Raw genomic sequence first — 14582 nt, 5'->3', positions numbered from 1 at the left:
TTTTGGCTAAAAGGCATTTTAATCTGTACTAAGAATTACCTATTCCTCAATTTCTTTTAGAACCAATAAGTTGAATTAATATTTAACAGGGATATATACTTGAGAGAAAATAGACCATTTGAAGACTCTCCTCTTTTTCAGAAGGCTTTCAACTTCTAAACTTTTTTTCTTTTTCTTTTTAACATTGTCCTTTCAAACAGGAGCTTTTTGGTACGATGTGAATTGATTACTCATTACATTGAGTGCGTATGTCCCTTTGCTGAGGTAATCTTTCACAGACCAGGAGATGTAATTTAAAAAAGTAAATAAATAAAGAAATTGACATCACAGGGCAGGAAGACAGATTTTCCTATTATTATTATAATAAGTAAAATACAGATATAGAAGTTGAGTATAACCAGTTAAAAGAATGCAACGTAAGAGCTATATCTCTTAATGGAGTAAACACAACTTCTTAGATAAGGTATAAGAATGGATGTAATTTCATCCCCTAATGCTTTCCTAAAATGACCTTATTTCCTCAAAGCAGTGTTATATTCAGTAGGCTAGGAATATTTCCAAAACCTTGCTAAATTAAAAACAAAGTTTTGCATGGCATCCCTCAGGTGACACAGAGTAAGACTGCTGACACTTCTACAGTCAACATTCGGTGCCATCGCCTTTGCTATCCTTGAATCCCTTTGGGTGCTGCTACCAGTACCATGGAGTCACCTTGGTCAGTTGATCGTTTTTTGTTTCTGTTCCTGGGTTTGCTTTCCTACCTCTAAAAGGAGGAGGTCTGAACAAAACAGGACAGTGTAGCACACAGTACTGCGGAGAAGCGCAGAGCTCTAATGGGTTAGACTACAGGAGACTTCTGTTCACATGACCTGCCTGCCGCCCGTGTTACCTGAGTCATGTCTCTCTTGCCTCCATTAGATGATGAGAGTTCACTGGTTGACCCTGATGACATCATGAAGCACATGGGTGACGACGGATCGAACTCTGTAGCAACTGAGCCCTGGCTCCGCCCGGGCACCTCAGAAACGCTGAAACGGTTCATGGCAGAGCAGCTGAGGCAGGAGCAGCAGCAGGTTCCTGTAAAACCAGGTACTTTCACTTGGCAGGGCCTGTCTACTGCACACGGTTAAAATAAATTGTATTTGGACCCAGTAGTGCCTTTTAAGGGGAAAAGAATGTGAAATCTGAACCTTAATGATACGTGCTACTTTTGGCCCATACTTGGCAGTTACTTATGTTCCATCTGTATATAAGGTGTAATTTTTTTCCATGATGATATATATGATGTATAGTATGTACATAAATAAAAGGACATGATTATTAAGTTATATAATGTAGAATTGTATAGAATTACTTTTGCACAAATTTTGCCATAAATTAGGATGGTAATGAGCTCTTGGAATCAACTACCGTATGTGCATTATTTAAAATTCTGCTTGTCAGTAAGATAAGGTGAATAAAACACAAGTGTCTTAACAGTACTGTAAAGCCAGAATACTTTGTCATATGTATGTCTGCTATTATCACTATTCAGAATAATTTTTCATTTAGTAAATATACTGGTTATAGCTGTTGCTATGTAATGAGAGAATCAAATGTGCTTATTTCCATGTCCTTTATTAACTACTGATTCAGTATAAATGATGGGAGTTAATGATTATATTCCCGTGAGCCATGCACTTAAGTGTCACATCTTTCTGCCTCTATTTTTGTGCCAATGAAGGCATTACGTTTGCTATTTATATGATTTAACTACTTATTGATAAAAATAAATTATTTTTATTACAAATGTCAATTTCTTATTTTAACTGGAATTGAGGTTTCTAGACAAGGTGTTCTAGAAGTTGAAGAGAGGCAGGAACACCCAGGGGTAAAGGATGGGGATTGGAATCCTTGCCGCGCCACTGTGGACCCTTGGGTGAGTTAGTTTTTCTAATCACTCCCTCCCTAAGAGGTGCCTTTAAAAAGGTAAAGACTAATTCAAATTCTTGGAAATAATTCTTAGAGTCCAGCACTGTGACTGACAGCTAAGAACACCCCCAGGCACTGATTGCACGTTTCCACTGATGTAATTAATGGGACACAAGATCAGATAGGTCTACCTCAAGTGTGAAACTTCTGATATTTTGAATTTCAGCTGCATATAAATTGCATGCTGATGTTTGTAATCGAATCATTTATTTTACTTAAAGATTTTTCTTCTTATATCTTCATCTGAAAGTAATATGAAAGCCTCCATTTCTGCTAGAGAAGAGTCCTGATATGATACCATACAGTAACAAATCGCCAGGTCATTTGAAACACTTACCGTCAGAGGCCAGAAGGTCACGGTGGCTCCTGGCTGTAGCATCCAGCTGGGCTTGAGCAGGGCTGTGTCTTGGGGGTAATAAATGTAGTGCACTTACAAATGCTCTGTTCACAGTGACTACTCACGATCTAAGAGATGCTACAGCAAAGACCAAACACGTCTCCTGTTTTTTAACACAACCATCAAAATAAATAGTCTTGACATGTTCTATTTTCCTTTTCACGCTGTCATACCATCAACTTGGACTCCGAGGACACACGATGGCAGCCCTGTAAAGTGCTCCAAAGTTAACTTCAACTTTAGCTCCTTCTCTCAGGATTCAAATAGTGCAGCCTTATTCTGGGTTAATAAATACACAAAATATTAAATTATGAATAGCCTATAGTTGAGAAAGCAGGATATGGGGGAGGCTGTAATGCCAGAAGCTGGAAAGAAACTATCAGAACTAAAGAGCATCATTGAATTTACATGTAGCTGTGAATGAGAATATCCTTTTCCCGGTTGCATGGCTTTTAATTAAAAAAAAAAAAAAGTCAATGAAACATGGGGCTGTGGATTACACAGGTTTTGATTGCACTGATGAAATAATCCAAAAACTTTATTGACCTATAACCTGATTAGAATATGCCAGATGAGAATCAATATTGTACAGAAAGTTGTACAGAATTTTTTTTACATAGAAAACTTTACATCTGTACCATATACATTTTATCCATCTGAAAAAATTTTCTACATCCACTGTTAATACGGAATGCTTGACAATCTTGTCGTTTTGTTTAACCATCAGAGCACAATTCACAGTATGAACACATTTCCAGTAAATCTAACTTCCCCAAACCATGCCAGATTTGTTATTTTAATATATTCAACATTAAATTCTGTACATAGAGTAAAATCTAAATCAAGCCCCGCCACCCAAAAGAAAAGAAAAGGAAGTGACAGCAACCGAGAGTCATTTTGCAGTGATTCAAGTTTCGGTTCATGAAGGATCATTCTATTTTAATGGCTCATCTTTAAAAGCCCGAAGAGAAGTGTATTACAGGTGGTTATGTCAGCAGGGATATTTTCTACTTTCTTTGTTGTTGATCATGACAAGTGTCAGCCACAACAGCTTCTGGGCTTGTTAAACCCTCAAAGTAATCACCCCCTAAAAAGGGCAAAACCAAAATCCCCACAAAATAAAAAAGACAAAAAGCTCAACCCAGATGTTTAGTGCATTTGACAAAATATTATAGGTACTTAGCAAATGAATAAGAAAATAAAGAAAGAAAATAAAACAGTGCAGGAAGAACTATATAATGTTTAAGATTTTTATATTACAGACCTGCATCTCTGTACAATTTTTCACAGAAGGATGATTACCAGTATCTCAGATAGCCTGAGTGTGCAAAAATCTTCAGAATAAGAATACCATAGTTGCTTAATATCTTTTACCATGAACAATAATTTCTTCTTCTCCCCCCAACCCCCAATTATAAACATTTTATCCTTCAAAATACAGCTCTCCTGAGTTGTACTTCTTGCAGAAGTTCAAATCTTTACATCTAGAGTTCTTTGGGTAAGTTTCACTTCCACACCTGCCAGAAATATGTGGGGCTCTCCCTGCCACCGAGGACAGGGAAGGACACGGGAGCATATAAGCTGACACTGTGGGAAAAAAAGCTCGTGAGCCCAACACGACAAACAATCCATCAGGTTACAAAAAGGGACTGGAGCACTGCAGGTTCGAGCTGAAGTTCTAAGCTTCTTTATCAGTAACCCTTAGACACTGCAATTCAGAGAAACCATTTTTCAGGTAGGAAACCTCAGCTCCGGCGTCCTTTTGAAGAACGGAGGGATGTAAACGCCAACAGAAAAATATTAACTTCCCATCATTGCTTGTTTGTTCCAAGTTCCTGTTCAGGTGGTTGTGATATCTGAAAAACTACTCCAATTCGCAGAAAAAATCTTCTAAGAACAGCACGAAGTTCAGGAATCAAGTCAAATTGCATAATTTCACATAAGAGAGGGTAGTAGAATGATGCGTGAGCTTTAAACTGGGGGGAAACGAATTTCTCTGTTAGTAGTGCTTGCACTGCAAACCACAGAACCTCAAAGTGCCCTGAGAGGCAACCCACTTGGGGGCAAGGCCCTGATGGGTGAAGACCGGAGACGCGTCTGCATAAAGCAGTGATTATTGATCATGCAACTGAAAGATTGAGAAGTGTTCAAAACTTAATACATACATTATTCACTTGGTTATCTATCCTTATTTTGAAAAACATTTTCCATTACATTTCCTTGACAAACTTATGACAAACGTTTAGTATTTATCATTGTTTTCCCTGGGTAATAAGCAAAAGAAGGAAGCCAAGCAAGACCCACAGCTGAGTTTTTATAAGCTATGGGGTACTGAAACTGCATCTTTTATTTGGTAAATAAAATTTTAATTTTTAGGGAAAATTCTACCTAATACTGCAATACAAAATATGAGGTCTCCAAGCAAAGATTATACCTTCTATATTTATAGTTTAACTGATACACTTTGTATTTTTGCTGTAGTTCTGAATACTAGTCGTCTGCCTATTTTCTGTCCTTTTCTGCTCTCCGCACCCCACAAGCTACAAGTAAGCAGTAATGACACACCGTGGTCAGAAAGCAAACTGTGGAATAAGGCAGACGGGTTGGAAGTCCTTCTCGGCCACTTGGCTGTTGGTGCCTTAAGTTACTTCTCCAAGCTTTACCTGGCCCACGGGTCAGAGGGACACACACGTGGACAGAGCATGCCACTTGGGACGGCTATCTGTGGGGCACCGAGTAGCATTACATGGCCTCTACGGGGTCCCAAACACCACCATGGCCTGACGTGTCAAAATTCAGGCCACCAGACTAGGCATTTTTAAAACCTATTCAGGGATCACAGTAACCCATTTCCATTTTAGTGGGCTGAAAGTTGCTACATTTTTTAAAGAGTGAAATGCGTATTTCTGAAAACTAAATATATATATATATATATATGTATAATATATATATATTATACATATACACATACACACACACACACAGCTATGCATTTATATTTCATCTTTATTTCTACTGGCTTAAAAGTCTTAAATGAGTTTATGGCCCATTCACTAGATGCTCTGGGTCGCATGGAACCAATCAAAATGCCAAAGGAATGGCTGAATCCTAGAGCACAGGCCTGAGGCCCAGATGCAGCCGTGGTTGGGGGCGGATGGAGGGAGGGCTGGTCAGCAGGTTTTTGTTGTTTTTTCGGGGTTTTTTTTTGGTATGCAGGCCTCTCACTCACTGCTGTGGCCTCTCCCGTTGCGGAGCACAGGCTCCGGACGCGCAGGCTCAGCAGCCATGGCTCACGGGCCCAGCCGCTCCACGGCATGTGGGATCTTCCCGGACCGGGGCACGAACCCGTGTCCCCTGCATTGGCAGGCGGACCCTCGACCACTGCGCCACCAGGGAAGCCCTGGTCAGCAGTTTTGAAAATGGGGCAGAATGGGAGTTGACCATGTGCAGGAACCCAAGTCGCTTGTCAGGGTATCTTTAGGATCCCTCCCCTACTGAACCCCTACAGAATCACTGACTGGAGAACTCGGCGGGGTGAGGAGGGAGCAGGGAGCGCCAGTGAGGTGCGAGCAGCAGGGGCCGCAGCCCGGATGCCAGTGAGGCTCGGGGTGCTGTACTTACCCTGTTGTCGCTGATCTTCAGGACTTTAGTTAGAAACAAAAGCAGTAAGTTAGTCCAGGCTTCCCGATGACTTTCCGATGTTAGGGTAAGGAAGTAACTCAGGGCTTCACTGCAGACACTGGAACAGAAAAGGTTCCCTGTCACATGTGCTCGCACACCTGCTGGTATGACATTCACAGAGAACAACTGAGACGAGGAGGGCAGTGGTTCTTAGGAACCTGCCAGACGCCTCGTGTTTTCATTAACTGGAGTGTCAACATAAACATTTATACGTTTGCCAAATAAAAATACCAGAAGAAGCCACTGCAGCTTACCAGGAAACAGTTTCCAAGTTTCATTGAATGCAAAGCCACCGTGCAGGAGCGCATACAGGCTTGGCATCAGGAGACCTGGGCTGAAACCTGGAGTGACCCTTCCCCTCCTGCATTGTGACCGGGACGCTTCTAGGCCTTAACAGTCTCATCAACAAAATGGGGAAACAGAGCCCAGGTGACCGCTTGGCGTTCTAAAATGAATTTAATTGGTCTCTGAGAACATCTATTCCCCCAAGAAGACACAAAACTACAATGTAGGGGCTTCCCTGGTGGCGTAGTGGCTAAGAGTCCGCCTGCCAATGCAGGGGACACGGGTTTGAGCCCTGGTCCGGGAAGATCCCACATGCCATGGAGCAACTAAGCCCGCGATCCACAACTACAGAGCCTACACTCTAGAGCCCGTGAGCCACAACTACTGAAGTCTGTGCGTCTAGAGCCCGAGCTCCGCAGCAGGAGAAGCCACCGCAATGAGAAGCCCGCGCACCGCAACGAAAAGTAGCCCCTGCTCGCCGCAACCAGAGAAAGCCCGCACGCAGCAGCGAAGACCCAACGCAGCCAAAAATAAATAAATAAATAAAAACACAATGTAAACAGCAGTATTCCTTCTGAATGGCATGTTTCATTCTTAGTGTGAATTTAAATTTTAAAGGACAGAATCTTAACATGTCATGAAGTAAAAATGGAGTGCAAACAAAACAAAACACCAATAGAAACTCCACACACTTTTTCAAACTAAACGCAGGCAGGAAGGTTTTCACTTTCACAGATGGATTGGTTTGTAAAAATGGAGCTACCTATGGCATGAAAAAAAGCCTAAAAATTACAGCATTTGAAAATTTTAAGACATAGAACTTGCTCCTTTGTCCTGTAGCAGCAAAAACAGACGTAATTTGCTTGCATCTCACCAACTGTGTGAGAGCACGTTTGTCTGTAAGACTGTTTAAGTTCCACAATCTCCTCCTCAGGCCCCAAGCCGGGCAGGGCTGTGGACTCGGTGTTGTGTGTCCATCCCCATCCCTGTCCCACACACACCGCGCGGCCCTTCCGGCTCTGAACCGAGCCGCGTGGGCCAAAGCCAGGAACCCAGCCCCGAGTCTTACTTTAAAAGCCTCTGCTGGACCTCCTCCCAGGCGCTGGCCCGGCTCTCATCCATGTACATCCGGAATAGAATGCGCAGCCCGCAGGCCAGGCTGCTTGTCTCCTGCTTCAGAAGGTTGGGTTTGGATTTGCCCTTGAAGCCTGCAGAAGGGGGAAGGGCCGCGTTAGCGGGAGGAGACGCATCTCACGTGGAGGCAAAACAGCCTGCGTGGAGCCCATGTGCGTCCAGCCGTGGCGCCCAGGCCTCGTGCCCTCCACGGGGACAGGGTCACACGGAGAAGGCACTGATACCTGTGCGGGGGTGGGGGGGTGGAGGGTGGGGGGAGGTGCCTAGTCGGGTACTTTTGGGTTTAGAACTCCCTCCCCTCAAGCTGGGGACCCGAGATACAGAACAGCTTTGCCTGGGAAGGCACAACTCTTCAAACGAGACACACTTCAGCTCCGGGCACCCTGCGCAGGCTACACCCCGGCAATGGGGAGAATGGGCCAAAGGTGAGCAGCCTGGGGAGGGGGAAGGGGGAAGCGGGGGACAGGGAGGGCCTGGGGAAGTGAAGAGCCTGGTGACCTTGGCAGGAACAGTCCCAGCTGAACGGTGGCCACAACTTGGGTTGAATAAAGGGGAAAAGATAAGTATAGACGACTCCTTACAGAAGTGAGGTTGTGAACGGAGGAGAATGAACAAAGCCTGGGTGGGTTTAATGAGGAGCTAGAGAGACACTGGGCATAAAATAAATCACGCAAATGTAAGGCACCCAACACTGTCAGAAGAGTTTGTTGTTTAAGGAAGGGCAGCTTCCTTCTGTTTTCTGCATGTTCTGCAGCCTCTCACTCTCTGGCACCGTTTTGCACCTAATAGGTACTAAGTAAGTATTTCTTAAATAAAAAATTAGCTATGTCAGTAAAATTATTATAAAGCTTGTTTTTTACTTAAAATTTCCAACTTGTTCAAAAACAAATCTACCTCCCACTTCAAAGCCCTGCACTTCCCTTCTGAGGTCTGGCCTCAGGAAAGGGCAGCTTGTAGCATGCAGCCGGTGTCGACAGGAAGGCCCAGACTGGGTAAACAAGACGAAAGACAGTTTGAAAATCAGTCACTTAACAGTTTGGCTAAACACAGGGGAGACCAATCTACCCAGGCAGCTATCTGGCTTTTTATAAACCAGAGAAAGGCCTGTGGTACGGTGGCGCGGTTCACTGGGCAGGCAGGGGACCCCGTCCACAGCTTACCCGCCTTCCACAGAGCCGTCCTCTGGTCATTGTTGGAGTTAAATGCTTTTGCAAATCTGTGTGACTCCAACAAGCAGTCCAGCAGCTTGAAGAGTTGTTGCGATGTTAGAAAGCGATACATTCCTTGGTCCTGAGTATCAACTCGAACGTCAAAGTCCACAGCGTCTCTCTTCGGGAAACAAACCACCGCAGCACACGCACCCCGTCACAGAGGTCAGTGAATTTAGAACTCAGGGCTCCCCGAAGACCCGTTTATGAGCAAGCCACAGAACTTAATCTGTGCTGCCTCAACAGAAAAGGTCCACCTTTTGCTATTAAATTTCCGGAAGCTTCATTCTGTGCATCCTAGTCGCCTCCGATGTCTTCAGCTCCCTCCCCACAGTTCCTGACCCCAGAGCTCTGCACCCACCGACCTGGACCCCGGCCCCTTCCTCGCCCTCCCCACGTCCTCGCTTCTCTTCACCAGTTTGAGGCCAGGGACTGTGAGTATAAATATTCTCGTGCATAAACCCCTCACCTCCTCTTTTTAGTAACTGGCTGGCAAAACCGCCTACTCCGTTGTACCGCACAATACGCAAGACTGGAGAAGAGCGGGCTTTCCCTTTAGATCCAGGGGCTCCGGGTGCTGCCCTGCAATGCCTCCACACCCCCCTAGCCCACTCTGCTGAACCCCTCACTCGTGTTTTTCTCTTCTCTCCTCAAGGACCTAAAACTTTCTTCCCAGCCTCACCTGGTAGATGTATGACTTTGCTTCCTATCTCAGTGAGAAAACAGAAGAATCTCCCACAGACTCCGGCCACCAGACAGACCAACCTGCCGAGACTTTCTAACCCACCCACTTTGCGTGCCCTCCTGTTACCATCGCGAACTGTCTGTGCTGCTTATTCCAGGCGCCCCCAGGACTCTGCGCCAGGTGCCCCTCCATTCGCTCTGAAAGACGCTCTAGCAACTGTCCCTCCCTCTTCTGCACTCTCTCTCTCTCTCTCTCCCGGAGGAGAGTTTTCCAGGCTGCCATACTGCCAACCTTAGTGACAAAACAAAGCAAACCCTTCTCTTGAGCCCCTCATCCTCCCCCCGCGATTAGTCCATTTCTCTGTACCCTCTCTTAACAGCAGAACTCCTTGACAGACTTATGGATATCTGCCGTCTGCAATTCCTCTCTTCTCTTGTACCCATTTTAATAATGCTTTTGTATCAACATTACAATTAAACACAACGTCAAGGTCAACCAAAGTCCACCAAATTGCTGGAGCAATTCTCTAGGGCAACTGTCGGGTGGCTTCTCACCTGCTCTACGGAACACCTGACAGGGCTGATCACACCCTTCTTCTCAGAACACCCTCCTCACCTGACTTGCAGGGCAGCGCTTTCTCCCGGCCTCCCCCGGCCTCCCTGGCTCTTGTCTTTAGGCAAGAGGACAAGAACCTGCCTCATCACCTGGAGCTCTAAACCACAGAGGCCGCCAGGCTCGGTCCCTGACCCTCCTCCCGGCTCTGTCCACTTTGTCAGTCCCACGGTTTAAAAGGACATCTATGTGGCTGTGGTCTCTAGCTTGACCTCTGCTCTGAAGCCCAGGCTGTGGCGCTAACTCCCCATTCAACAACAAGCAGTGGCCCTCGCACCCGCTCACCTGCGCTGCGGCTAAGTTTTCCGCGTCCTCCTTCTTACTTGTGGCAGGAAAGAACACGATGCTGTCGATGGTCTGGATGAGTTCCAGCTGCACAACACATTTAATCAACAGGGCGGCAAACAATTTTTGTTCTGGAAATTCTGTGAGGAAACCCACCCCAATGCACATGCAAACAAAAATTATTTTGAATCCTTTATAATTTCTATGACATTACAATGCTAAGGAAACATTAACACGTATGAAGGTAACCTGCACACATCACACTGAGGATAGCCTGCTTCTGCACATAAGCACTACTCAGTAAAAGCTTCATTTAATCGATATTTAGAAAAGCCTTAGAAAATTACCTTTTTAAGTAAACAAAAATATTCAAAATGACTTAGAACAGTGAATATGTTCAAGAAGGTTCCACTACAAATTTTAAGACTTAGATTATTCCTCAATAAAATGTATCAAATGGATTAAAAGCTACAACTTTAATAGCATTTACTGTAAACCCAAGTTTGACCTTTAACTAGAGGTAATATAAAAACCTCAACCAGAAGAAGACAACGGGAACTAGATCTGTGAGGCAGGAAGCGAGGGGCAGACAAGAATTCTGACCACTGGGACGATACTGTGGGTCAACCAGAGCACATGTTTTCTTTGGATCCAGGTGGGTAGCTGTAGCTAAAATGACCCCATGTTTCCAAAGGGATTCATAAGCACAGAAGTCTATGAAGAGTTCCGCTAAGTGCGTGACCATAAAAGTAAGCACACTGGAAGTAACCGGTGCTCAGGCACTGCGTCCCTCTGGCCTGAACGACTGCGCTCGATGGGCCGTTTCCTTAAGGAGAGACATGATCACGGAAGGGTTTCCACTTCACTGGCCATCGGGTAAGCAAACGTAGAAATAAATGCAAGGCTCAGAACAACGACTCAACAGCTGAGGAGCTGCGAGACCCAGCGGCGCTGGCCCAGCCCCAAGGTCGGTTCTCAGGGTGGCTCTTGGGGACCTGCACAGCCGCCCACGGCGAGGGCGCTGCCTGTCCATCGGCCTCAGGGCAGCGGCTCCAGCACTGGACGACTGACTGGACAGTCCTTCAGTTTTTTCCCACTTTGCTATTATTAAAAACTCCCTTTTCTGACCCCAATTTCAAGAAGTTAGTTTTGTTTTGTTTTGGGCCGTGCGGGATCTTAATTTCCCGACCAGGGACTGAACCCGGGCCACGGCAGTGAAAGCGCCGAGTCCTAACCACTGGACTTCCAGGGAATTCCCCAATTTCTACAAGTTAAATTCAGGTTTTAGGGATTTGGGGGAGATAGCAAAACAACTTGCTTAAATTTATTCTTATTTAGGTCATAACGACTCCTTTCCAGAGAGTTTTCAGAAATGCTGATGTACTGAACATTTAGTTCTTAGTACCAGATCTCAAGTCAAAGAATATAAGAAATCCAAGACACCCCCAGTCCCGGGGGCAGGGCATCCTGGCCGCGCGCCTGGACTCGCGGGGACGCTCGGGAGGGGCTGGCGCCTAAGGAGACGCGTCCTCCTCAGCTCCAGTGTCAGCTGGGCGGGCATTCAGAGCTGTCGGCTGGGGAGCTCAGAGCTCTCCATGCCTCCCGGGGTCCTTTCAGAACTTCAGGAGGAACTTGGTCTCATCAGCAACGACCAACTGCATGTTTGGGGGACAGTACCTATTTGAACAAATTTCGTTCACAAGGGTTGACAGTGCCAAGGGTCATACTAGGCGACCATTTCACTGGGTCACCAAAGGACGGGGGCAGAGCTGAGCAAGGACAAACAAGGGGGACGGCGGGCACTGGGCGGAGCCCAGCTGGGGCAGCGGTGGTTTCTGCGCATGAAGAAGGAACGAGGCAGCTGCCCCTTGCACAGGGTCACGGCGACACCTCCCCACAGGCACAGCAACCACAATGTCCCCTGAGCGAAGGGAAGGGCTCATGGGACACAGTGAACTCTTCCTCAAGGACCTTGAGGGGGTGGCACAAGGAAGGAAATGCGAGCCCTCAGGTCAGAAGGGCAGGGGAGCAGCGCTCTTCACTCCGTTCAAGGGATGTTCCCAGATCAGGCAAGTAAAAACTTGCCGACTATGTCCTTCCCTTAAAAAGCGAAGTGTATGTAAGTTCAGTCTTGGGGCTGAGGGAGAGATAAAGCTGTGTCCTCACGGCACCTTCCAGGGCAGACCAAAGCTGTGAGGGACCCTAACAGCTGTGCTCCAGAGCCCAGGAATGAAAAATGAACACAGGCCGCTCATCGCCACCTGTCTCCCTTCTGAGAAGCAAGACACGGCGACTGAAGCTGGAGGCTCCTTTCAAGGAGGACACCAAATCTGTCGTCCCTCAAAAACAAATGTAAACACCTAGGATTAATAAAAATTCCCTGAAAAAAATTAACTGCAAAGGGATCGATTACCTAAACGTAAGAGCTACAAGTATAAGGCTCTTAGGAGAAAACCCTGGGGAAAATCTCTACGACCGTAGCTTTGCCTGTGGATTCCTAACTATGACACCAAAAGCATAAGCAACAGATACATGGAACTTCATCAAAATTTAAACTTTTGTACATCACAGAATTATTATCAATAAGAAGTAAAAAGATGACCTTCAGAATGGGAGAATATAAATATTTGCAAATCATATATCTGACATGGGTGTAGCATCCAGAGTACGTAAGAAGCTCTTAACAACAAAAAAACAAACAACCCAATTAAAAATAAGCAAAGGACATGAATAAATATTTCTCTAAAGGAGATATGCAAATGGCCAATAAGCACATGAAAAAATACTCAACATCATTAATCATTAGGGAAATGCAGAGTAAAACCACAATGAGACGACACTTTATACCCACTAGAATGGCTATTATTAAAAAGAAAACAGAAATGTCTGTGAGGAAACGTCTGTGAGGATGTGGAAAAAATGCAATTGCTGGTAGGAATACAAAATGGTGCAGCCACTGCAGAACACATCTTAGGGGTTCCTCACAGAATTATCTTATGACCCAGCAAGTCCGCTCCTATGTATACACCCAAAAGAATTAAAAACAGGTAATCAAACAACACTTGTACACAGAGATTCACAGTAGCATTATTCGTTATAACTAAAAGGGGCGACAAACCCAAATGTCCACCAGCAGATAAAAGGATAAACAAAATGTGGTGTATCCATACACAGGACAATTAGCTATAAAAAGGAATGAACTGCTGATCCATTTTACACTGTGGATGTACCTTGGAAACATTATACTAAATAAAAGCCAGACATAAAAAGTCACACTGTATGATTCCATTTATATGAAATGTGCAGAATGTACAACTCCATAGACACAGAAAGCAGACTGGACGTTGCTAGGGGCTGGGCAAGAGAAGAGGGGCAACAGCATAACGGTTATGGGGTTTCTTTTGGGGTGAATGTTTTGGAACCAGATAGAAGTGGTGACTGCACAACATGGGGAATGCACTAAATGCCACCAAACTGTTCACTTTAAGGAAAACGGTTACTTTTGTTATGTGAATTTCCTCTCAATTTAAAAAGCTATTGAAGTTGTCCTGTTTTCCTCTAGGGAGGAGGTCCTCTTTCCTCTGTGAACCAATTTAGTAAAAATCAGAAGGGATTCCCCTTCTTTGTGAAAAGAACTAAAGAAGGGGAGGGGAGGGGCAGAGGAGACAGAGGCTGGGGGCAGCGGAGTGCTCAGAGGGCTCGCTCCATGCCCTGGCCACTCCCTCTCTCCTCTCAAGACCCACGTGCTTCAAACAGACAGCAGCTGAAAGCACTGCAGAAAAAAACTGGTCTTGTAGGTGTCAGCAGAGTGCCTGACCATCTGCCGGGGGTTTGTCCAAGTTGGTGCAAACACAGTAAGGAAGTGACCACACAATTACAGTATGTGTTTGTTAATAAAAGTAAAAGCAAAACTTTCATATCTTGCCTACATAAAACAAAATACACAATTTACTTTTATTAAGAGAAATAACTCACTTGCTGCGGGCTTAATTTTGCTGACTTCCTCATTCACAGCAGAGACAGAAGCCGGTGGGGCTTGCTGTCTATTATCTGCAGATCTTGGCTGAATAGAATCATGAATATCTACAGATTTCTGCGATATCGTATCCTAATAAAGTAAAAAAATTCATTTTAAGTACAATGAATAAAGCTTAACGATGAAAATAGCTTCTATTACACTGTTTTATAAAAAATTACGTCGTGTCCCTATGAAAATCACATTGTACACACTGCAATTATGGACATACTGTGTAAGTTATTTCATATTACCTGCACATGGATAAGAGCTGATAATCTTTTAGAGAAAAGCTTCCTTTCTGACCCT

The 14582-nt window shown here is 44.9% G+C and overlaps 2 protein-coding genes across 5 annotated transcripts in view; one reads left to right on the top strand and one right to left on the bottom strand.

The window, feature by feature from the left end:
* CSPP1 (centrosome and spindle pole associated protein 1) overlaps window positions 1-1744 on the top strand; it is a 112489-nt gene extending 110745 nt beyond the window's left edge. For all 3 annotated transcript variants that reach the window (XM_082675001.1, XM_082675000.1, XM_082675003.1), the window contains one exon: window positions 919-1744. In XM_082675001.1, the coding sequence (XP_082531127.1) occupies window positions 919-1130 (212 nt within the window). In that variant the 3' untranslated portion in view covers window positions 1131-1744. The remainder of the gene's footprint in view (window positions 1-918) is intronic.
* Window positions 1745-2867: 1123 nt separating this feature from the next.
* ARFGEF1 (ARF guanine nucleotide exchange factor 1) overlaps window positions 2868-14582 on the bottom strand; it is a 134747-nt gene continuing 123032 nt past the window's right edge. Inside the window, exons 34-39 of one of the 2 annotated variants that reach the window (XM_082675324.1) lie at window positions 14234-14366; window positions 10259-10398; window positions 8629-8797; window positions 7404-7542; window positions 5990-6107; window positions 2868-4344 (exon numbers count right to left, since the gene is read on the bottom strand). In XM_082675324.1, coding sequence (XP_082531450.1) covers window positions 4180-4344; window positions 5990-6107; window positions 7404-7542; window positions 8629-8797; window positions 10259-10398; window positions 14234-14366 — 864 coding nt within the window. In that variant the 3' untranslated portion in view covers window positions 2868-4179. Of the gene's footprint in view, window positions 4345-5989; window positions 6108-7403; window positions 7543-8628; window positions 8798-10258; window positions 10399-14233; window positions 14367-14582 lie in introns of those variants that run through there. The other variant, XM_082675325.1, reaches the window with a different exon arrangement.

Source organism: Grampus griseus (genome assembly GCF_964374135.1).
Source record: "Grampus griseus genome assembly, chromosome: 17".
Taxonomy (NCBI): Eukaryota; Metazoa; Chordata; class Mammalia; order Artiodactyla; family Delphinidae; genus Grampus; species Grampus griseus.
The sequence above is the reverse complement of the archived record's forward strand: the minus strand, read 5'-3'. Positions and strand labels throughout refer to the sequence as shown.